At 37.1% G+C, this 24494-nt stretch overlaps 1 protein-coding gene across 1 annotated transcript; it reads left to right on the top strand.

The window, feature by feature from the left end:
- The first annotated feature begins 9947 nt into the window (after nucleotides 1-9947).
- noto (notochord homeobox) lies at nucleotides 9948-12041 on the top strand. The gene is made up of 3 exons (XM_074692589.1): nucleotides 9948-11299; nucleotides 11404-11591; nucleotides 11676-12041. Exons 1-3 carry the CDS (start codon nucleotides 10927-10929, stop codon nucleotides 11880-11882), a joined length of 768 nt encoding a protein of 255 aa, XP_074548690.1. The 5' UTR covers nucleotides 9948-10926; the 3' UTR covers nucleotides 11883-12041.
- The last annotated feature ends 12453 nt before the right edge of the window (nucleotides 12042-24494 follow it).

Below are 24494 nucleotides of genomic sequence, written 5' to 3' on the forward strand. Positions count from 1 at the left end.
TAAAAAATATGTAGAGAACTGAAAATCTGCACATGCTCAGTCTGAACATCCAGACTTGTTGCTTTAAACCCACGTTTTTTATTTCAGAAAGCAGAATACCCCCTCTTTAACTTACAGCGTGTGCCATGTTGAGCTATTGAAATACAGACACTTCTGTTTCAGAGACACAGAGGAGCTGAAGCTGAAGATGCTCTGGTTAAATCCTGAAATGCAAAGAACGTCACAGATGAATCTTCAGTCAGATTAAACCAGCGTCACAGAGACTCTGGTTGTGACTGTTTCAGACTGACGTTTGTTTTCCTGATCCTCTGCTTCGAGTGTTAACAGATTTCTATCTTTGGGCCTCAGCGTCTGAGCGACACACACACACATAAAGATGCTTTAAACGTCACGTATTGAAGTTTTGTATAAGCTATTTTGTTAACTCTTCCTACTTTAACACAAAGCCTGTTCATAGCCGACGTATGTACGACGATAGTTTTTGTAATGTTTGTAAACAGTGATTCTTTCCTCCTCACTCAAAGATCTAAACTGTTTTTCTTTTTTAACGCTTCATCACTTTAATGATCCAAAGTCAGGATGTGAATGAACCATGTCCGTCCGTCAGAAACTGCTCAGTCCTGGTGGAGACGGTGGTTTGTCGCGCTGGTTGCGTTTTTGGAATTCAGATTTCTGAAAGGTGCCGTTTTGTTTTGCCTCTCATGTGATATTTTTAGCTGCTGTCTCTTTAAGGCTCCTCACTCCACAAACCCTGTTTCAGACCTTGGTGTTTGAGGCCCATCCCTCCAACATGTCTGATGCTCATCTTGACGACCTTGTGCTATTTTTCAAATCAACATCCATCATTTTCATTTTATAAAAATAAAGGAGTACACTCAAACTTTAAACTTCTGATGACACAGCAGCACAAAGACTGCAATAAGGTGGAGAAATTAGCATGCTAACAACCTTTAGCGCCTCTTAATTTCAAGTAGAGTGGCGCACAGACCAGCAGTAAAAACCTTCATCAGCATCAAAGAAACGCGTCCACGGCTTCTCTGCTCCAATTCAAAGACTTTAAAGAAGTAGCACGCTGATTTCTCTACTTTTATGCACGATTTAAAGAAAAACTTTTTTCAAATTACCGGTTTTCCAGACTAGATAGTTTTACTCTCTGATAAAAAAGGATGTTATCTCTGGGAGGCGACACATGAGAGGCACAAACCGCCATCCGAACGTCAGATCTGAACGCCACATGGACCTTTAATCACCAAGTTATACCTGCTGAGCTCACAAATCCAACATTTCCTGTTTTTTTCTCCAACCTGAAATTATTTTAAATGAAGGAAAGAAACGTAGGCAGCTGTTTGGGAAACACAGGACGTTGTTTTTTTCCTGTAGAGATTCACACATGAAGATTATCAGACTAAATTTCCTTTGACTGAGTTTAAAAATGGACGACATGTGGTGTACAAGAGTGAAACCAAAACACTGCACCTTTAACGCCAGAGTGTGTGTAGTTTCAAGCCAACGTTCACACTTATTGGGAAGCGTATTGCATTCACATGAAGAAAAAAAAACCTCAGGTTTTTCAGAGTAATTTTTTCTTCCGTTTGTATTTTGTGGTAATTAATTTTTTTTTCTGATTAATATTTTTTTATTGGTTTGTTTTTTGTCATAATTATTTCTTTTTTTATGAGTTTTTTTTGTGGTAATTAATTTTGTTTTTCTGATTTTTTTTTGTATTATTTCTGTTCTTATGAGTAATTTTTTGTGGTAATTAATTTTGTTTTTCTGATTTTTTTTGTATTATTTCTGTTCTTATGAGTAATTTTTTGTGGTAATTAATTTTGTTTTTCTGATTAATATTTTTTCTATTGGTTTTTTTTTGTATTATTTCTGTTCTTATGAGTAATTTTTTGTGGTAATTAATTTTGTTTTTCTGATTAATATTTTTTCTATTGGTTTTTTTTTTTGTTATAATTGTTTCTGTTTTTATGAGTAATTTTTCTCTGTTTTCAGATTACTTTTTTCCTGTTTTTATGAGTAATTTTTTTCCTGAAGTATCGAGATACTTAGAAATCCCGTGAGAACCTCCAACCTGCTGACGACTCCTGTGGATGTGTGGTAGCTCCTGTGTCCCGCATGGATCAGAGATCCTGTTCAGCACATATATGCCTTATCCTTAACTCACTACCTGCTTTCCAGTGTAGAAGCAATGCATTTTTTTAATGCCACATCTTCGTCTATTCCTTAAGTATTACATTGAACAATAAGCTTATATGAAATATAAGGATAAAGTTGAAAACATAACAAGAGTATCATACCCTGTGTGTGGCTAATACCTTACGTTTATTGACCCGGTACGGACCGGTAGAAAGTTAAAGATAAGGCATATATGTGCCAAACAGGATCTCTGATCCATGCGGGACACAGGAGCCACCACACATCCACGGGAGTCGTCTGCAGGTTGGAGGTTCTCACAGGATTTCTAAGTAGCTCGATACTTCAGGAAAAAATTACTCAGAAAAACAGGAAAGAAGTAATCTGAAAACAGAAAAAAAATTACTCATACAAACAGAAATAATTATAACAAAAAAAAAAAAATATATATATATATATATATATATATATATATATATATATATATATATATATATATATATATTTATATTAATCAGAAAAACAAAAATAATTACCACAAGAAAAATACTCATAAAAAACAGAAACAATTATAACAAAAAACAAAACCAATAAAAAAATATTAATCAGAAAAACAAAATTAATTACCACAAAAAAACAAATCGAAGAATAAATTACTCTGAAAAACCTGAGTTGTTTTATTTTTCTTCAAGTGAATGCAATACGCTTCTGTCCACTTATGGAAAGTTTAATGAGTCTGTTTTTTATTTGATGTGTATTTAAATCTTACAGCTCAGCCTCTGTCTTACAACATATACCACAGCCGGTCAGCAGGGGGAGCTCTGAGTGTTTTGGCTTCACTTTTATAAATCTCCATATATGGAAAACTAACAAACTTTGACCTTAACTCCCCTAAATGACCTGATTTGTAGTTTTTTAAACACTCTGTGCCGTTTAGCTGAGAAAACCAAGTATTGATGCTTTTACGATCATTAGTTTTTAGATTTCTCTGACCTTTGTGCGTCTTCCCTGGTTTTCCTGACACGTTGGTCGTAGTGGAGCACAGAAAAAGTCTGAACCTTTGCGTCCGTTCCACCTCGTCTGTGACACAAACTTTATTTTTATACGCTGCTCACCGAAGACGTGTTTTCTTTAAGGACAGAAAGGTCGGATGGTGAGGTGTAGTTTGTTTTTATGTTGTACGTTCACAAAGACATCCACCTGCTTTCTCCAGTCCTCCGTGTGTGTGTTTGTAAGTGTGTGTGTGTGTTTGTGAGTTAGCACTACGTGTGTTTGAACCTGCACTTTATCCCCTCTTTCTTCCTCTGTCACCCTGAACATGTTGTATCACCGCTGTTGGATTATTCTTTGAGATTAAATCAAGTGTTTATACATTTTTGGTTTCTGTGTCGAAATTATTCAAAACTCTGAAATATTTTGACTTAAAGCTCCTTTGATTCAAGCAGAAAGTATTTTTCCTCCCTGAGCTGACGAAGGGAAAGAGCCTCCTCTCCTGTCAGGTGTCCCTGGATGTGTATTGGAGCCAGACGGAGCGTACCTGCCCCTCTGACCGGACCTCATTCATAGTCAAGGTGAGGACCAGGTCCCAGCATGTCCCGGTAATGAGCCCGGCTCGTTGTGGGTCGTTGTGTAAACGGCTTCATAAAGTCATTAGCGATGGATGTGCGTGGACAGGAAAGGCCGGGCTAACAGAGCACGTTAAAAGTGTCGACCAGGTGAGAACAGTTCCCCGCGTCACCTCAGTGATGGTAATGATGACAGTGTTTCTTCATGCCTTTGTTTCATTCAATCATGTGTGAACGGAGCTGCGGCAGTTTCTCCTCTGTGACGTACGAACACATTCACCAAACTCCAGGAGAGTTTCTGACGCCGTGAAGCTGCTTCAGAGACGGACTGGAGATTTTATCCTTTGAGACATGAAAAATACAAAAAGAAGGAATGAATTAAAGTGCGATTTTTGTTAATTCCATGAAAAATTCTAAAAAATATCCCAACATTTTAACTTTGTGTATTTTTATAGTTGATCTGCTTTTTAAACCTCTGATGCATATGAAACTTTCTGAACAAATATTTGAAGAAAATTTTTATCACACCCTAAGAAGAATAAAAACATTAAGAAAACACTTAAACAAAACAAAATCCGCTAACTTGAATTTTATTCAATGCAGGTTAGTTGTTTTCCCCTTGGTTCAAGCCAAAGATGTAAAATTATGTGTGTTATTGTTATTATTGTAAGTGTTATTGTGTATAACGTCATTATTTTCATGATTTGGACAGTACTTTAGAAACTACTTCATTTTATTTCCCCCAAAAAAACTTTCTACAGATTTACATGTGTATATTAGTTTTCTCATTTATGATTCTTAAGTTTTTTTTTTTTTTTTTTTTTTTTTTCATTTTTGTTTTAATTGCTATCATTTTTTTTTTACTTTTGTTATTATTTCTTCATTTTTTCTTATTTATGTATCTGTTCTTTTTCTGTTTGGCTCTCTTCTCAATTTATTATAGATGTTTACTAAAAAAGTTTTAAATTAAATAAGATCTAGGGGAACCACATGACAGACTCCTAAATCGACAACAAATAAATAGATAAATAAATAAATAAAATGAAATAATAATAAAAAAATAGATTTTTTTTATTTATTTATCTTTTTATTTATTCAGATATTTATTATTTATTTAGGTATTTTTTATTGAGTCCTTTTGAATAATAGTCCTATTAAAATGAATTCTCATTTTAAATGATAGACATTTGGTTAAAAAAATAATTTGCTTTGGGAATTATCCTAAGTTTTATAGTACCTTATGTTTTTTAGAAAAAGAGGGAAACATGGAAAAAAAAAACAGGAAAACTTGTTACTCAGATGCATTGAATAAATGATAAAATAACGCAGTATTTAGATAAAAAGAGAAGTAAAAATAAATAAATAAATAACTGTCCAGAGCAGTGACAATGATTACCATTTCCCAAACTGCTCCCACTATTGTTCCCCTGTAAAAACTGAAATAAAATCATGTGTTTGTCTTGTTTTTTTTAGTACCAATGCACCTTGTTAGGCTTAATGTTCACCTGAAAAGCCCAGAAAATATCCTATTTCAAGATATTTACAGTGAAAAAAGACACCTGGGAAGCTTTAAAAAATCTGACAGTGGTGTTAGAAGGAAGTGCTGTATAAATTGCCTGATTAAAACATTATTCTTGAAAAAAAATCTTTCAAATCAGCCAAATAAGAAGCAAAACTTTGTGCAGTTTCATTCCTTAGATTGTTGGTACATGATAAATTTATGGTTCATCCTCCTGAGACCAAAACTTTGTCTCTTATCTCTCCTTGTCTCTTTTTGGGATAAGTCAGACTGAATAACCACAAACTGGGTCATGGTACAGGAAGTTATTGGTTTTTAGTTATAAAGTTTTAAGTTATCAGTTAAACTCTGGTTTTGTTCTAGCCTGAATCATAAAAAGACACTGAAATGCTGAACATCTTTAAAGTTTTTCTCCTGGCTTTAACTCGTTGACTGTGTTAATTTGATCCTTTCTGCAGCTCCTAACGGCCCTGGTCGGATTGGCCTCAGGAAGAGTCCCAGCAGGTTTCGGCTAAATGACCCCGGCCTCGTCCGTCAGCCCCCACAGATACTGACGTGCTGATGAGGAGGCTGGAGGTGTCTGTGGGGAGAGGCTCATTTGGAGAGCTATTAGAGAAAGCAGCTCCTCAGCTCCTTTCTCCTCTCAGGACATGACTATGAAAGGAGGACACTCTCTGGGACAAAGCTCCGTGTATTCCTTGTCTGGCTCCAATACACAAGCAGGAGAAGCTGCAGCGAGCCGGGTCATTAGAGGAGGCAGAGTCCACCACCACCACCAGCTCAGCTCAGCTCAGAGGGAAGAGCAGAAAGAGCAGAAAGAGTTTTCCTCCAGTAATCGTCTGAGGTTTACAGCAGGAATCAGAGGAGGAAAACTGATTAACACTGTCAGCTCAAACTTAACTGTTTTAGTCCTTCAGACTGAGACAAACTCCTTGTAAAGTCAAAATAAAATAACTTGGTAATAAATCTGAATCTGATTCTCAACACTTCCCAGCGTTAGAAGTGGAAGTGAGAAATTGTTTTGCTACAGAAGAAAACTAAAAAGCGGAACTTTTTGTCAAATTCATTCTCCCTTTACACAGGTGTTAAAAATGTTAATGTGACAGTTACGTTACAAAACCAAGACAATCAGTAATAAATGTAATATATTGGAGAATATATAATTAAAAAAAATTTTTTTTACACTGCCCTTGCCCAAATATAATTTGGGGTTTGTATAGTTTTTTCTTTTTCCTATTTTATATTATTTATTTTTTAATTTATTTATTTTTATTGATTTTTCCTTTTAATTTGGATTTTTTTATATATATTTTCCTTTGTATATTTATTGTGTAGTCCCACATATGTTTTCCTTTTTTTTAAAACATTTGTGTGATGTTTGTCACTGGATTTGTACACTCTTTAAAAAAAAAAAAAAGAGTAAAAAAATAGTGGGGGGAAAAAGTTAATGTTTAAAAAGTCTTCAAATAATAACAATAACAATAATAATAATAATAATAATAATAATAATAATAATAATAATAATAATAATAATAATAATAATAATAATAATTAATACACCGTATAAAAAATATATATGTACCAATATATTTTTTGAAATGTATTGTAATATATTGAAATATATATTATTTTCCCAATACATTTTCCAATATATTACATATTTGATATACATGGAATAATATGTTGAGGGCACATATACAATATATTATATATTCATGAAATATATTGCAATATATTGCAAAATATACAAATGATTGCTGCTTTCCATATATTGCAATATATTGGAAAATATAACACTAAATCTCATATATGGGAATATATTACTTAATATATGACATGATATTTTTCCAATATGCTGCAATATATTTTTCTTTCCTAAGGGTGGTACTTTTTGAAACAAGTCACAAAGTGCTTCACACTGAGCGGTAAAACCAGGTAAAAATGAACAGTAGACAGAAAAAAAAAAAAACAAATAAGAGAAGCAGCCAAGAAATAAATGAATCCATGAGTCCACTACAGGCAAAAAGTTTGGACACAACTGAAAGTTTCTTTCACAGAGCCTTTCTTAAAAAGCAGCATGAGTTATCTGTATTATAGGTAGGAATGGGTACTAAATTAGCTACGTTTATAGGTACCAACTGAATCAAAAAGTCAAAAGTACATGATTCAGGTAAAATCAAAAGGTACCATGTTTAGGTACCTAAACGCATCCTTTGACTGTGAGGGAGTGGAAGAGTAGGTGATTATCCATACTGGACCTGAACACAGCAGTGTAAGGTTATATACTGAAGAACAAATATGTTAAATTGAAAAAAAGAAATCATATTCTGCAATGAAACAAATTTATATTTTTTACCACCTAAACACAAAAAAAGCACCAGAAATTGGTACTTTTTTCTTTGTTTCAAACGTGAAAGGTACCCATCCCTAATTATAGGATACATTTACTGCTTGATCAGACTCTGCTAAACTCAAGTACCTGATCATCACAGTAAAAATGTCTAATAACTTTATCTTTATATATTAATCATGTTTCATTTCTAGCAAATAACAAAATCAAAGCTTTTCTGTCAATAAAGATTTTTGGTTGCAAAGAAACATCAAGTTTTAATTAAAGAATATTTGGAATAAGGTCAAGAAAAAGGGCGTAATTATTGATATTTTCATTAAATTCTCCAAATTAGAATGTCTTTAAACACATGTTCTGTGCTTTTTGGGCCTTATGTCTTTCCATAGGTCTATAAAGACAGCTTAAGGGATATTTTTTAGCCTTTAACATGTCCTATAATGGGTTTTAAGGCTGAGGTTGATGCTTTTAACTGCTCATTTTTTTTTATCTTCACTCTGACACACTTAATCGTAATTTTATGAACAAACAGCAGCAAAAAAAATGTTTAAAATTTAATTAATTTACGTCATTTTTACGTCAAATTTAAACTAATTGGATAGATAACAGTCTGAAAACAGCTCCTGACTTTAATATTTTTATCTTTTTTTTTTTCCGACCTGTGGAAGTTTCCAGAGTCTTGACATTGGTGTGAATGGAGGAGGTTTTCGTCATTGCCCCGCCAGTAAACAGCGGCTCTGTGGGGTGGGTGGTCCGCGGGTCGGGGCTTCAGAGGCAGTCAGCTCATTGTTGAGGCCGGAGGAGAAAGTCTGTGTTTGCGCTCTTCATTAGACATCGGAGTGTCAGCGAGGGGAGGATAAATAAAAAGCTCAGGGGTCAAAGGAAGCAGCGCTTCACTCCGCGGGTTAAATGTGTTTTAACAGTTACTTAAAGCTCCGCAGAAACTCACCGCCACCTTCAAATGATGGAAATGAGGCCGCGGAGTTTGCAGAGCTGGCAATAATCCCAGTTGAAAGAGAGGAGGCGTCTTTGTGGTGTGTGTAAGAAAGCAAATCACTTCCTTCAAAGCCGCCGGAGCGCTTCATCTTCAAGGCTCTGATCCTGGAGTCCGCCACGTTTACTCTGATAGGAGCCATTTAGCCTCAGATCACCTGGATTAAAGTCAATCTGGAGCAATAAAATCTACCTAATCTTCACAATAAAGACAAAAAAGTGTGTGAAATTCTCTACATAGTTAAAACATTGTGAATAATTATCTAAATCGAGAGATTTTTTTAATTTTCAAATGGGTAAGTGTGCTGTCTTCATTTTTTTTAAATTATTTAAATAAATGTGCACATTTTTCAAAAGTTTTTGGAAATAAAAAAATTACAAATTAAAACACATTGAAAACTTAAAAACTCAGAAAATTTAAACATTTTCAAAAATTAAGAAAAATGTAATGTAATAAATGTGCAAATTTTTCATTTTTTTGGAAAAGCAAAAATACGAATTAAAAAACATTTAAAACTTAAAATCAAAAAGTTTTAGAAGATTTTTAGAAATTAAAAAAAGGAAAATGTAATCAATTTACAAATTTTTCAAATTTTTCGGAAATAAAAAAATACAAATTAAAAAACATTTTAAACTAAAAAAAATTAGAAAAATAGATCTTCAAAAATTTAAAAAAAGTAAAATGTACCAAATTTGAAAATTCTTCAAAAATGTTTGAAAATAAAAAAACACCTAAACTTAAACAACCTTTTTGTAAGATTCAATTTTTTTAAGTTTAATGCAATAAAGTTGGAAAAATTTTAAAAAAAAAATTACCAAAGAAATGTAAAAATAAAACATTTAACAAATGTTTTAAATGTCAAACATTTGCAAAAATGACAAAAGCAAAATAAATTTAAATTCTTTAATTCAAAAGATTCGCAAAAATAAATAAATAAATAAATAAAGGAAATGAAAAAATAGGCAAAAATTGTTAATATTTTTGAAACTTTGCAATATTTTAAAAAATCTGAATTTTTAAAAAATAATTTAAAATATTGTGTAAAGCTAATTTGGTTCAACTTATTTTTTTTTTTAACTGTTGTTTGCCAATGTTTTGCTTCATATCAAGCATGGATATTAAGCGGGCATGTTGGTGTTTTAACAAATCCATCCACACGGAATTAAAATCAGTATTTTCTTCCAGATCAGTCTTTTTGTAGATGTAGTTATCTTCCCAGGGCTGTAAAACTTGAGGTTAGCCACAGGTGCATGGAAAGTTGGTGGGCTGTTGATGTTGTAGGAGGTGAAGTAGAGCGGTGGCAGGCTTTATTGACAGATGGGATGAAGATTTAGTTCAACTAAATGTCTTAAATAATCAATACCCTCTGTAAGAAAAATAACTATTCTTGATTTAAATGTGTTTTTAAAGCTACGAGGAGCCACTGCAGAGGAGTCAAAGAGCCGCAGGTTGAAGACTCTTGAGGTTCAAGGTTTTATTTTATCCTGAGAAAGACACAGAACAGAATCTCTTCCTCCATCCGACTGGATTCTGTGTCAGATACGCGCATACAGCCTCAGCTACTAGAGGAACAATCAAAGGATGGATCAACCTGTGGATTAACCCAGCAGCTCAGATTAAAACAGCAGCAGCTCCAGACCTGCTGAATCTGACGCCTCAATTACGCACGGCGTTACTCCATCTCAGGAGCGACACCGCTGCTGTCAAAAGACACACGTTGGGGAAAGAGTTCATTCACTGGAGACAGGAAACAGATGATGGACTGTTTGCATACAGGAGGGATTCTCCGTTTGCATCTAGTTGAGAGAAAATCTCAGAGTTGATTGTCAGAAAGTTTCGGATCAAAGATGAAACTGTTCCAACTTGGAGTCAGCATCGTCACCGTGAAGGGGCTTGTTACGCAGATTAAAGCATCTGTCTGCCAGCCGGGGCTTAAAAGGCTCCAAACAGGATGATTTGGTAACATCAAGGCCCTCTCAGCGGTAATGATTACATTCGGACTTAAGATCCATGCAGGAATTTGTAGGCCAGTAAATCTGCGGAGCCCCCTCCTCTCCTCTCCCCTTCCCTCCCCCCAGGGCTCTTCAAAAGCCTTGTCATTCAAAGGATGAGGATGTTTGACAATCCCAGCTTGTACTACTCCACCAATTAATTGGATACGTTGTCGGGATGTTCGTTTCTCTCATCTGCCGCTTAGAAAGACAAAGGCTCGATGGGGGGCTGTTGACACCTCTGTGTCCGGCCCGGGTATAAATGAGGGCTCTCCTCGGACTCCCAGCACTCTCTCCTCCTGCACTTACAGCTCAGACCTCCACCAGGACTCCAGTTTCTTATCGACTTTTTCTCCAAATCAGACAAGATGCAAGTCCCGAACAGACCAGTGGGAACTTATGGATACTCCGTGCGTAATTACGCACCAGGACCGCTCTACTCGCAGTATCAGGGCAGCCAGTGCGCCTCACCGAAGCCTCAGAGTGGGAAATCTTTCACCATCGATGCTCTGCTCGCCAAGCCAGAGGACACAGCGAGCTGCCGGGCGAGCCCGCCTCACCAGCCGGCGGCACCGGTTCTGTCTCTGCCCGGACACGTGAGCTTACCGATACCGACAGCACCTTACGTTTACTCACCGAGCATGCTGCACTCAGCTGTGCACTCACAGCCCGGATACTCGGTCTACTGCTGCCCACCCTTCACCTACCAGGCGTCCTGTCGTGGAGCGTTTTACGCACAAGGTAAAAATGAAACTCCAGAGGAGACGAACCGATCTTTGAACGTCAGAGTCTGGATTCTGCTCTCACTGCATGAAACTTAACTTCTTTCTGTCTTTTTTCTGCAGCTTCTCTGTCTAAAGTCAGCGCAGGGCTGCACTCCTTCAAAACCAAAGGAGGAAAATCGAAACGCATGCGCACCAGCTTCACCAGCGAGCAGCTGTCCCGGCTGGAGAAGGAGTTCGCGCGGCAGCAGTACATGGTGGGCTCGGAGAGGTTCCTCCTGGCGTCCGCGCTGCAGCTCACAGAGGCTCAGGTAAGACCTCATCCCCTCAGGAAGATCCTCACATGATCCTTTAAGTGATGTGTTTCTAATCCGGATCTCATTTCCTGTCTCCAGGTCAAAGTCTGGTTCCAGAACAGACGCATCAAGTGGCGCAAACAGAGTCTGGAGCAGCAGCAGGCCAAGCTGGCCAAACTGGGTCTGGCTGCTCCACCTAAGAGTCCCGGATCTCAAGGCCACGGGGATGAAGGGGACGAGGATGAGGAGTTCTCGGACCTGGACGTGGACATCGATGTGTCTGAAGATTTCACTGATCACTGCTGAGAGGAAAACCTCTGAACAGACTTTGTACAGACTCTGCTGAGGGAGCAGGCCCGGCTCTCCTCATATGAATATTTAATAGATGTATAGTTTTATATTTAAGTTCCTCTCTGATCGCTCTTTGATGAGTCACTTCATGGTTTTTGTACATTTGAGTGAAATATCCAGAAATATATTTTATACCAAAAACTGAAACTTCGTCTTTGTTCTTTTTCATCTTTTCACCAAATCTTTCTGAAGCTTCTGGAAACATGAAACCTCCTAGAGAAGAGGATTAAAGCCACTCAAAAAAGTCCATTGTTTTTACTTTTTATTTATTTATTTATTTTTATTTTTTGTAACCATTTTTTTCTAGTGAAAAAAACAGAATTCTGATTTTTTTTTCCCCCTTAAAATTCTGAAATTAATCTCTGAATCTTGACCTTAATTTTAGAAAAAAATAGAAACAAAGAAAAAAAAGTGGGCGGGGCTTATTTGGATTGAGTCAGATATCAGCCAATAAGAATCCAAATCTCCTCCCAGAGGTTTCAGTCACACCTGAAACAGACAATCAGATATAGACTGTTTCAGTTTTTATTGAGATTTATTTTGTTTTCCTGAAGGTTGGAGAAAAATAAGTACAAACTGAAGCACAGGATGAAAAAACTTTGATAAACCTCAAACAAAACTAAAGCTGATGATTCCCTGGATTAGTGATGGGAGCTTCTTTCAATGATATTTATTAATTGAAGCTTTAGAGAGGTGTTTACATCATGTTGCTCATTTCAGAAGTCTTCCTCACAGAGTATGGGGATGAAAACCTGGATTTGGGATCGTTTGCTGTTTTGCATTTAACTCCTCAGAGCATCCAGAGACTTTCAGGTTGGGCTGCTCGTGCAATCCAGTTTCTGAATCCCTGACTTTCCCTCTTCCTACTTTCAGTCTCATGAGTGATGCTATTTACAGCTGAAGTCAAATCACCTCCCCTCACTAAGAAAAGTGCTGTTACACAGATTAATGAGTTTTTAACACAGCTTTTCCACCATCCTGGTTTGATTTTAGACACTGGCATTATTCTACTTTGCACACAGAAACAGTGTCTCTTTTTTTCTTTTTTGTGTCTCCTCTTTTCAGCTTTGTAGCTTGCATTTTCCCATATTCTATGCAGTTTCCTGTTTTGCTGTTTCTTCTATTTGTTGTTATGTCTGGTTATCTGTTGTTATCCTTGTTGGGGACCACCCTTGTAAACAAGATGATTCAGCTCAAGAGGCTTTCCCATCAAGAAGTAAAACTATAAAACTAATGTTGACAGCTTGCCGTCCCACAAGCACACACTCCAGGCAGCGTTGCCAGATATTGTGACAGCAACAAGCGACCAGCTCTGAGAAAACAGGCCCAAAACAAGCCCAACAGGTGACTCAGCACATCGGGTAAAAAACAGACATCTTGATAATAGCATCACACAGTAAAAATATATAAATAAATAAAAAATAAAAACGAATAATAATAATAATAATAATAATAATAATAATAATATATATATATATATATATATATATATATATATATATATATATATATATATATATATATACATATATATATATATATTGTTTTGTTTTTACAGCAAATTGACAATAAACAAATTGACAATAAATAGTCAATATAAAATCATTCAATAAAAAATTGAATAATTTTAAAAAAAAGGTAAATTGAAAAAATTAAAATAATAAAACTGAACAAAAAATGATAAATGATAAACATTTCTACCAGAAGTATTAATTTTTTAAAGTTTGGCTACAGCCCATCTGGAATGACTGGGGAGACAGATTTTTTTTACCTATACTGCAGCCAGCCACCAGGGGGAGCAGTTTTTGTTGTGACCTCACTTAGAGCTGTTCCAAACCCATATGTTACAGTGTTTCTCTGACGTTGAACCCGTGCCAGCCAATCAGAATGAACCCCGTCATTCAGCCGTGACATTTGAGGAAACTGACTTTTCAAGCGTAAACATTAAACCATGAAACCAAAGTTTTCTAAAATCTTTACTTTGGTTGGACTTTCGTGGAAACATCATTTTTAGTAAAGTAAAGCTGCGGTTTAATGTGGATGACAGGACTAAACGTATAAAAGTACGTGAGGGTTTCTCAGATATGAGACCAAACTGGAACTCTTTGGCTACAGACACGTCAACTGCAGCATCAGGGACTCACAAAGTCAACCGTTAGGTGAGTTAAACAGCTGCTACATCTTCATGTTTTAGCTCATGTTAGTGTCATGATGAGATCCTGCTCAGCGGCCTGGTTCAGACCCTAATATCAGTCTGCATATGAGCTGTGAGATAAATCCTCTGATCTCTCTCTGAGCGCCGTCTGAAAACGATGGAGGCACTTCCTCCTGACTCCTCGGACCAGCTGGGGTTCCCCTCTGATTTAAGCTAAACAAATAAATAACCAGCTCAGAGCTTAGCTGGGATATCTGTCCCCCGGGGTGGTAGGGGTCAGTCTGTCTCGGGGTCTGGAGATCTGGGTCTCACTCTGTAATCTGTTTAAACGGTCAGTACGCCTGTTCTCACTGCTTCTCAAAGGACCGGGCTCACACGGGCCCACCCACCGCCGGCAGGTGTCCTGTCTCTGCTCCATTCAGACTCTGCGTCTGTCCTCCCAGGTGGGACGGGTCTCAGGCCGTCTGCTGAGTCCTGCCTGGCAGACATGAGGATAAAACAGGAGAGGGGGCGGCGTGCAGAGAGGATTGGGATGTAGCAAATGAGTCCATCAGAGCGGCTAATTAGGGGGTCAACCTGAAACTGCTGTCCTCGGACTGGATCCTCTGTTTAGGCAGAGACTAGCTCTGCTTAATGTGGTAAAGAACACGATGGAACATTCTGGAGCTTCTCCGAGAAGTTTCAGACACAAATGAAGTTCACAAAGTTAGCTTGTTGTCCCGTTTCAAACGCTGCATCCTGGGAAAAGTTGACTTAAACACAGAAAACTGGTGTTCAAAGGAGATCTGATTTCCAAGAGTCTTTGCAACAGTGAGTGCAAGTGCTCATGGGAAACTGAGTCTTTATCCCGGAAAACCACAAGCTTTTGCAGAAAGTCCTTACAGCATCTTCAAAAACATTTGTTTTTCCAGAATCATGAAAATAAAAATGCAATCCAATACTTTACATCACGTCCAAGTCTCCATGACAACACCATGCTGGCTGATGAAGTTTAGGAGAGAGAAGAGGGATCTGTGTTTTTCTCTGCTGAAAATGATTTCTGTGATTAATTTTGTAGTGATGGTGGACACTGGAGCCTAACTGTCAGACAGAAAAAGGACAGAAGAGCAGAGGAAAGAGAAACAGGAGAGAGATAGAGCACAAGCTAAAGGCTAAAACACAGGTTGAATGCTAAAACAGGAGATAAAAGCTAAACAACAAGCTAAAGGCTAAAATATGAGCTAAAAGCTAAATAGCAAGCTAAAGGCTAAAGCACTGGCTAAAGGCTGAAACATGAGCTAAGGGCTAAAACACATGCTAAATTACTGACTTAAGGCTAAAAACAAGCAAAATGCTAAAACACAGTTTGAAGGCTAAAACAGGAGCTAGAGGCTAAACAACTAGCTTAAAGCTAAACAACAAGCTTAAAGGCTAAAACACAAGTTAAAGGCTTAAACATGTGCTAAAGGCAAAAACGTGGTTCAAGGCTAAAACATGGGCTAAATGCTAAGCAACAAGCTAAAGGCTAAAACATGACCTAAGGGCTAAAACACATGCTAAATTACTGGCTTAAGGCTAAAAGCAAGCTTAAGGCTAAAACACAAAGTGAAGGCTAAAACTCAAGCAACAAGCTAAAGGCTAAAAAAGGGGCCAAAGGCTAAAACATGGGCTTTTCTTCCAATTCCTTGTGTCAATAATAGTCAACAGGAGAGGGATAGAGCACGAGCCAAAGGCTAAAAGACGGGTTAATGTGTTTGTGCTAATGTTGTCTCCAACCCACAGTCAGCAGTTATTCTGCAGTGGTCTGTTCAAACTTGATTGTCTATCAATAAAATGAAGAGCCAGGTTACGTTAGCTCTGCTTGGTGAGGTTGGAGTTGGTAGATGAGCTCTGGTAGGACAGAACCAGGATTCACTAACGTTACATGTTACAGACACGTCTCAGAGCACCGGGCTGTGGGTAGAGAGAAATATAGCCGGCTAGTAAACTACGGTACAAACTGACAAAGTTAGCTTGTTGTCACGTTAGCCTACAGATACTTCGGCGCACCGGGCTGATCCAAAATCCAAACCAGCTTAAAAACAGCAACAGTTTGTCAGATCGTTGAGCTCCAGCAGGTCTGGTTTGGTTTCAAATCATTAAAAACAGATGAAGCACTTTCTTCCGTCTTTTGCTGGTTAATCTGACCGTTTATCTGAACTCTGCAAACAGCCGAAGAGTCACCAGCATCAGAGAGCTTTAATGAACAGTATCAGAGCTGGTCTCGGTCTGCCCCCCCTCCCGTGCCCTCCTGGAGTCCCAGCTCGGTCTGATCAGAGCAGCAGCGCCGCTGAAGGAGCAGAATTTGTGTAAAACCCCAGAGAGCCGTTTCTGATGTGATCAGCCGGGAATCAGAGCTTTCTCCACAGCTCGGCGTAATCCCATTGAGGGAAGAAAGAGGGAAGAAAGACGCAGTCAGAGGCCTGGGAAAACCCGCAGAGGGAGGGGGGGGCTGGGGGTCAGTGGGCTTGACGTCCCAATTAGCACAGGGCACCTTAACGGCAGGAGACATGCGAACACTGAGGGCGTTTGTTCAGACTGAAGCTGCTTATCAAAGACGACTGATACAGCCTCATCTCTGAGTCCTCAGGTTGTGTTTTTCTCCACGCTGAGAAGAGAAATGATCCATTTTCGTCTTTGTCTTTTACTTTCTTATTTTACCAAATTCAGTGTTTGTATCTGTTTTTAGGCTCCACTTTTTGCCGTGTAAACAGGCTGAGGACAGATAATCCTGAGGGTCATGTTGATTTAAGAAAGTGAAGCTCAAAGAACGGGGCAGCTTCACCTACTTCCTGTTTTAAAATCATCACAACAAAGGAAAACAACAGATCTCTGAATCTATGAAGCTGTTTAATCACTTCAGCTGGATTCATGAGATTTTGTGAGACCTCATCAGACATAAAGTTTCTTCATTTATCATTTGTAATCATTATTTAAAGTCTCTTCAAGGTGTCCACGTTACATTTTAGGATGCTTGTTGCTTTAATTTCTCTTGTTCATTTTTTAAATAATATCTAATGCCTGATTTTATTTTAACGTTGGCCTGTTTTTCGTCACTGTTGGATTTTATTTGTTGAATTATCTTTGTTGTGTATGTGTTGAGTGTTTGTCTTTGTATTAATTCTTTTTAATCTTTCATCAGTTCTGCCGGTGTCCACTTGAGGCGCCATCTTTACAGCAGCTGCATTAAAGATCTGCTCAGTCCAAACATGTCTGGGCGTAAACCTGAGGTCGTCAGCTGATCAAGGCTGGGGACCTGAGGTGATCAGGTCTTTTCTGTCAGAGTCCACATCCTCTGGGAAACTTTTTGTTTACTTTGCAAACACATTTTTATATTATGGATATAAAATAAAATATATGCAGTGTTTATATTTCTCAATGTAAAGGTCTCCATCAATATCAAGCTTGGAAACTTGTGTACTGACGAACTGACTCCTGTAGGTGGCAGCAGTGTCCTCTTTGGGTGAGTGATTAGCATAAAGTATGAGAAAAAGATGCGAGATGACAGTAAAACAATTGCAAAACACTGAAAGGCAGTCCCCTCACACTTGAACAGAGTATGTATCATGATGGCAAGAAAAGATGGCAGAGATCATGGAGAGGATCCTAAGATAGCGCTCCAGAGACAAGCGCTAAAAACTAATCAAAGAACATTTTCCCTTTTCTGAGGACAAAAAAACTTAGAAATATATATTTTTTTCCTTATGAAAGAAAAGCGGCTTCTCTTTCTTTTGATAATTTAAGAGTTTAAATAGTCAGAAAAAGAAAGATTGTTCAAAAGCTCTAAAAAGGCTGGCAGCCAATGAGTCAAAAATAAGAAAAGGTGTACCTCAGGGTTCAGTCCTGGGGCCATTATTGTTTACCATTTACATCAATTATACTGACACAATGTTCCTAATGGGAACTTTCATTTCTATGCAGATGATACTGATGTTTACTGCTCTGCTCCAAAGCAGCATCAGGCTTTTTGTAATATACAGGAAGCTTTTAACACTGTGCGAGTCATGTTTAAGGATTTAAAACTTTTCTCAAATTGTAAAGAACCAAAACTCATGATGTTCGGTGACTCGAAGCCTAAACCATCGAAGTTGCCTTCAATAATTGCAACTCGGGGCAAAGTGATTGAGCTTGTCTCATCTCATAAAAATTTTGGTGATGATACTCTGTTTTTTAAGCTTCACATTTAGCAGCTTGTTAAGAAGCAGAGGCTGTGTCTATGTTTGTACTTCTGAAATAAGAAAATCCTGTTTTTCAGGTACTGCAACTTTCTTGCCCCTGATTGACTATGGAGATGGGTTTTTTTTTCTTCGAAATTCCATTATTTTGTTTTGCAATTTTTATTTTCTTTTTATTTGGCATTTTTAAAATATTTTTAGAGATCTTCAAGATTTGTGTAAATTTTTCAATTTCAAACATTTTGAACTATTGGCAAATTTTTGATATTTGAAAAAAAAAATACATTTTTACAAAATCATTTGAATTTTCCGTGTTTTTTATTTTGCAAAATATTTTGAAAGATCTTCGAGATTTTTGTACATTTTTTAATTGAAAAATTTTTGACCTATGTGCAGAGTTTTAATATTAAAAAAATATTTTTTACAAAATCATGAAATTTTCCGATTTTTTTGTTTTTGCAAAATATTATTAAAGATCTTCAAGATTTTTGTAATTTTTTTAATTTAAAAAATGTTGACCTATTTGCAAATTTTTAATATCTAAAAAAATGAATACATTTTAACAAAATCATGAAATTTTAAAAAAGATTTTTTTTGTTTTTGCAAATTTTCCAAATTAGATATTTTTTAATTTTGCAAAGTTTTAAATTTCAACCTTAAAAAATATTTGCAAATTTCAAATTTTGATGAAATTATACTTTTTTTTTCTTTTTCTTTTTCTTTCTTTCTTTTTTTTTTTTTTTCTTTTTTACATTTTATACAGGCTCTAACTCATCATTGTGATGTGTATCCTGGAGTTGGTTGGCCTGCATTGACTATTTGGAGACACAATCATTGACATGTCCTCGTTTAAAAAATTGCTCCCATCTTCGTTATGTGACTTATATAAGAGAGTGATGTGATCTACAGCTAAATTTTTTTTAGCTGCACTAGAATTATGACTTGTATTTGAGTTATGGCACAGCTACGGCAACCCAGAGGTACAAACCAAGCTTTAAAGATTAAACCTGAGATGATTTAATCTGAAGGAGAAAAACTTTATTTTCCTGTAAAGTCTGAGCCCGGTTTGGCCACCCACCTCTGCAGACTCTAGCTCCGCCCCTGCTGCTGTTTAAGACCTTTTTTTCTCCACTTTGGATATAAACTGGAGTCACGTGACTCCGCCCAGCTGTAGCCCAGCCCTGAGGTGTGAAAGTTCTCATGGATGGTAATAACCTCCAGCTCCTCTCTGACACAAGTGCACTTCATTTAACCAGCGCGCGTTTTAGGGCAGCGACTGTAAAAAAAAAAAAAAAATGCTTCTTTGCATTTTATTTGCAGAGCGGAGGGCCCCTCCACTCCATCTAATAGTTATTAGCTTTCATTACAAGCGTTTGAAGTGGGAGCTGCCCTTTGTCCCGCGGTGAAAGGAGCGCATTTCAGACGCACAATGGCTTCTGACACGGGCTGCGCAGAGGAGAGCTCTCCGAGGAGGAGACAGAGCCCGGGTCTCCCTCAGGAAACTGCAGTTCCTGTTAAGCCACACAGAAACACCGAGAGGCCGGTTGGAGAAGAAAGGACGCTCCTGGTGGGCGGCAGGTGCCCGCCCCTTCACTAACAACACCTCATTTACTGCGCGTTTTACGCACGGGATGAAAAACTGGGCATCTGTTGGACTGTTTGGATCAGATGCGAAAATCAGGACAGTTACTGTGTATCTTTGTTCCTGCAGGAGCATTTATCCCACTTTACACTCATAAACTTTCATAAAAGAATGTTTTTGATTGTTATTTTTCATTATTTTGTGTCATGGATCAACTCCAAACTTACGCGTAAAACCACAGGTGATTTGGTAATACATCTTTACACATGTAAAATGAGTAAATTCAGTGAATAAATCGAGTGAAGCAGCGTGACATGATCACGTCTCTCCACGCCGTGTTTGTTTATGCAGTGGGGGGATCCGGCAGAGGAGCGGGGTCTGCGTACAGGTGGCTAAACGACAGCACTTCTCACGCTGGTGGCACAAACGCAGCGACGTGCTACTTTTCCCATCTCGTTATAATGGGGTGAAATTTTCCAAGTATTTAAGTGGGACAGATTAGCTGAACACACAACGCTAATGCGAAACAAAATGGCCAATTAGTTTATTAATGAAGGAGACTGGGAGGGGGGAGAGCTGCAGCTGGTCTGACTGGATCTGAGGCTCCAATCAACAACACCAGACCAGAACTGGGTCTGCCAGACCAAGAGTCTTCAACCTGTGGCTTTTTGACTCTTTTGCAGTGGCTCCATGTAGAATTTTTATTTTTCTGTCAATAAAGCCTGCCACCGCTCTACTTCACCTCCTACAACATCAACAGCCCACCAACTTTCCATGCACCTGTGGCTAACCTCAAGTTTTACAGCCCTGGGAAGATAACTACATCTACAAAAAGACTAATCAGGAAGAAAATACAGATTTAAATTCTGTGTGGATGGATTCATTTAACTGACAATGACTTAATACACAAGCTGGATACGTGGCGAGACATTAGCATTCAACAAAGAAACTTGAATTGGGAAATCAGTTATGTTATCACATTCAAGTAATTTTTCCAAAATTCAGATTTTTTTCGAATGCCATTTTTTGTTTTGCAAATTTGTTAAATTTCTTTCTTTTTTTTCTTTTTTTTTTGCATTTTGCATTTCTAAAATATTTTTAAAGTTCTTCGATATTTTTGTAAATTTTTCAATTTCCAAAAATTTTAAAGTAGTTGCAAATTTTTTAAATAAAAAAATAGATTTTTACAAAATCTTGAATTTTTCAATTTATTTTAATTTTTGCAAAATATTCTTAAAGATCTTCAAGATTTTTGAATTTCAGTGTCAAAAATTTTGAACCATTTGCAAATTTTTAATATTTAAAAAAAAAGGATTTTTGTAATTTTTTTATTTAAAAATTTTAGTACAATTTGCAAATTTTTAATAATTTTTCCAAATAATACATTTTTACAAAATCGTGAAATATTTACAGTTTTTATTGAAATTTTTGCAATTTTTTTAAATTTAGATTTTTTTTTTTAGTTTTGCAAAGTTTTAAATTTAAATCTAATTTTTTTTAAATGAAATTTTTATTATTATTATTATTTTTATTTTTTGAAAAGTTCACACGTATCTCCTTTAATTGGAGAGGATAGCACAGTGGATAGAGTAGGAAACTCGGTGATAGTGGAGAATGACCTACAGGAAACAGGCCACAGGCTGGATTCAAACCTGGGCCACCTGCTTAAGGGCCAACCTCATGGGGCGCAACCTAGACTGGGCCATCATTCCCCCATGTCTGTAACTTTCTAAACAAAATCTTATATTTGGAAAAAAAAAAAAAAAGAAGAAGAAGGCATTTCTTGTTTGTGTGCTAAGAAGAATAAAAACACTTAAAGAAACTTAACACAGGCTGATATAAAGTTCCACCTTAGAAACTGAGGGTCATGATCAATATATTAGCTCTTGTTAATGTTTTAAGTCTGTGTTAATACCTCAGATAAAAACTCTAGTGGTCTGAAAAAAAAAACTTGAGGTGTGAGATCTCACACTCAAAGGTCAAAGGCTGCATGAAATCTGTTAAACATGTTGTTCCTCAACTCGGCCACTAGATGGCAGCATTGGTCTTTACATCCACCTCTGGTTTTACAGTTTCATTCACAGCTCTGTTTCACTCTTACTAAAAGATATTACTATTTTATCCACACATTTTTTCCCGAAGAGCAGCAATTTTACTTTTTAAAAAAATATGCTTTATGAGCTCGTGTCTGTAATGCTATTCTGTTAATGTTTCAGGATATATCCATGGTTTGGTTTCAGTCAGGTATTTTATTTTTATTGGTTTGAACTGATTTGGTTTCATTTTAATAAATTTCATCATTTTTTAAACTTGTGTGAATAATTTGCATTTATGCACTTGGCCTCTTCTTCTTTTGACTGACAAGATTTGAGCAGATGATAATTTTGTAAAACAGCAGAGAGCAGTTGATGCATGTTTTAATCCTGATGTAAGAAACATGAGAGTGGCCACTAGAGGGCAGCACAGGTGTTGATAAATCCATGCGTCTTTACATTCCTGTTTCCATCTGCAACAAAATCACTCACTGTGGATTCACAATCTGACAGTAAATTATTTTAAAATTTATTTTGAAGGGCTAATATTTCGATGCTGCATAACTGATTTTTAAAGAGGTGTAAGTCCTGTTTTAAAGTCATAGTTTGATTTAAGAAGACTGATGTGATTGTCATACAGTATAAAAAATAAAACTGAAAAGCTGAAGATCTATTTGATGAAATCTTAGACACAAAAAGTAGTTTGTGAAACTCCTGTGTGCTTTTTCTACATTTTATTTTCTGCAGCTTAAACAACTGTTCCCTCATATATAAAGAATGTTTTTTAAAGTATGCTGAAAACAGTGTGTGCTCCTCTGTTATTCACAGATGATGTGTGTGTGTGTGTGTGTGTTGAGGAGGTCCTCTGTGATTTTCTCCCACAGTGACTGAACTGTGTTAATGAGAAAACAAGCAGCAGTTTGGCTCATTTAACACTGGAGGATGAGTTAATTTATATCTTCTTCACTGTGTCAAATATTGGCACCAGGATTCTTTGTTGCTCTCCTAAAATCACACCGAGCTCTGACATCTTCTCCTGCTCCTCTTGTTAACTAGGGTTTAGTAATGTGTAACATGTGAACCCGTTCTCCTTCTCTGTTATTAATCTGTAACATAAAGACAGTATTAATCTGTTTTATCTCCCTTTTTGGTGGAATGATTTAATATCTCAGGAATTCCTGAAACGGGAAGTTCTCCATAAATGTGGAGGCTGAGGCGCAGTTTGCTCGGTCTGTCAGGTCTCCGGAGCCTTGGGGGAAAGGTAAACACCAGGTACGGAACAACGGTACACTGCTCTGCTTTGTTTTTGTTAATGCAGAGCGATTTGGCCATCTATTAACCAGCAGCGATCAGGGTCAGCGCGTAAAGGCCCCGCAGGGTTTCATTATTAAACTCCACAGATCTCAAGATCCCGCTGCTGCTGCTGCTGCTGCGCCGTGCGTAAAAACGCGCTTTCAATACGGAGTGATGCGAGAGCGCGCAGGGGGACATGTCACTGAAATGTGGAATGAAGCTGGTTTTATTCATCTGTTTTAATCTTCATTATAATATTTCATATCCTGTGCGCCGTTAGGGATGTTTACTATCTAAACATTTCACCAAACATTGCTGTGTTTGACAGAAAACGTCGATTATAGGAGGAGATTTGGATCCTGCACTCACATCAGTCCGGGTTTACAACAATAACTAATAAATCAAATGAGTAAAAGAAGTTTTTAGAAGACTTTGCAGTGTTTTCAAATATTAAATCGAGATGGATTTCTTCAGAGAACCTCCTGCCGCCGTCTTTAGGAGCCTTTAGCTCTAAACACCTAATCAACAACTTGTTTTACCTCATCATTTCCATCGCTAATGATTTTCTAATGCAGCCTCCTCATAAACGAGCGCATTAAGAAGCTAATTATTAACCGGGTTAGAGCGCCATGGAGGAGAGATCCAAACACAGCTACAGGTGCAGGATTTTGCTTTAGAGACAAACATTTGGAGTATTTCCTTTCTACTTTAGTTTCCATATTTCTGCATTTTTAAAATCTAAAGGAAAGAATTTTTTTTTGTTCAGGTTTTCCAAATAAAAGGACACATTTCATTTCACAAAAGCTTTTTTCAACATAAATTAAATGTTTGACCTTTTTTATGGGAAAATGCTAAATTAAATCACACATGAGAGGTAAAATAATAAAAAAGTTTCTAAAGGTAATAAGGAGAAATTATTGTTTACAGATGGAAGGAAATGAAAAAAGTAAAATATAAGTATGCGCTTAAACGCATGCGCACAACAGTTGAAGTGAAGTCTGATGCTCATAAAACCAACAAAGCGTCATAAAAACGCTAAATTTGAGCACTGTGACGGGATCAGCTCTGAATTTCTCGACATTAAAACGTCTGAGATTAACACACAGCCACTCCTAAATACTTTCTGCTTGGCTGAACCTCCACTGGAGCAAGTTTCTCTCCCCTCCGGCGGATTGTTTCTACCACAGAAAATCCAGATATCAGGTCTGCGACGCGCACACAATGAGCCGTTAATTGGGGCACACATGTTTTCCCAGCATGCCTCTGTAACTAAGCTGTGATCTATGGAGCAGGTACTTGAGGAGACCTATT

The sequence above is a fragment of the Halichoeres trimaculatus genome, unplaced genomic scaffold (assembly GCF_033239565.1).
Source record: "Halichoeres trimaculatus isolate MK-OKI-2021-1 unplaced genomic scaffold, fHalTri1.1 fHalTri1_scaffold_17, whole genome shotgun sequence".
NCBI lineage: Eukaryota > Metazoa > Chordata > Actinopteri > Labriformes > Labridae > Halichoeres > Halichoeres trimaculatus.

Coding starts and splice junctions, on each gene's coding strand:
- noto (XM_074692589.1), top strand. CDS start 10,927: ATGCAAGTCCCGAACAGACCAGTGGGAACTTATGGATACTCCGTGCGT. Junction 11,300..11,403: donor TGGAGCGTTTTACGCACAAG/GTAAAAATGAAA, acceptor TTTTTTCTGCAG/CTTCTCTGTCTAAAGTCAGC. Junction 11,592..11,675: donor TGCAGCTCACAGAGGCTCAG/GTAAGACCTCAT, acceptor TCCTGTCTCCAG/GTCAAAGTCTGGTTCCAGAA.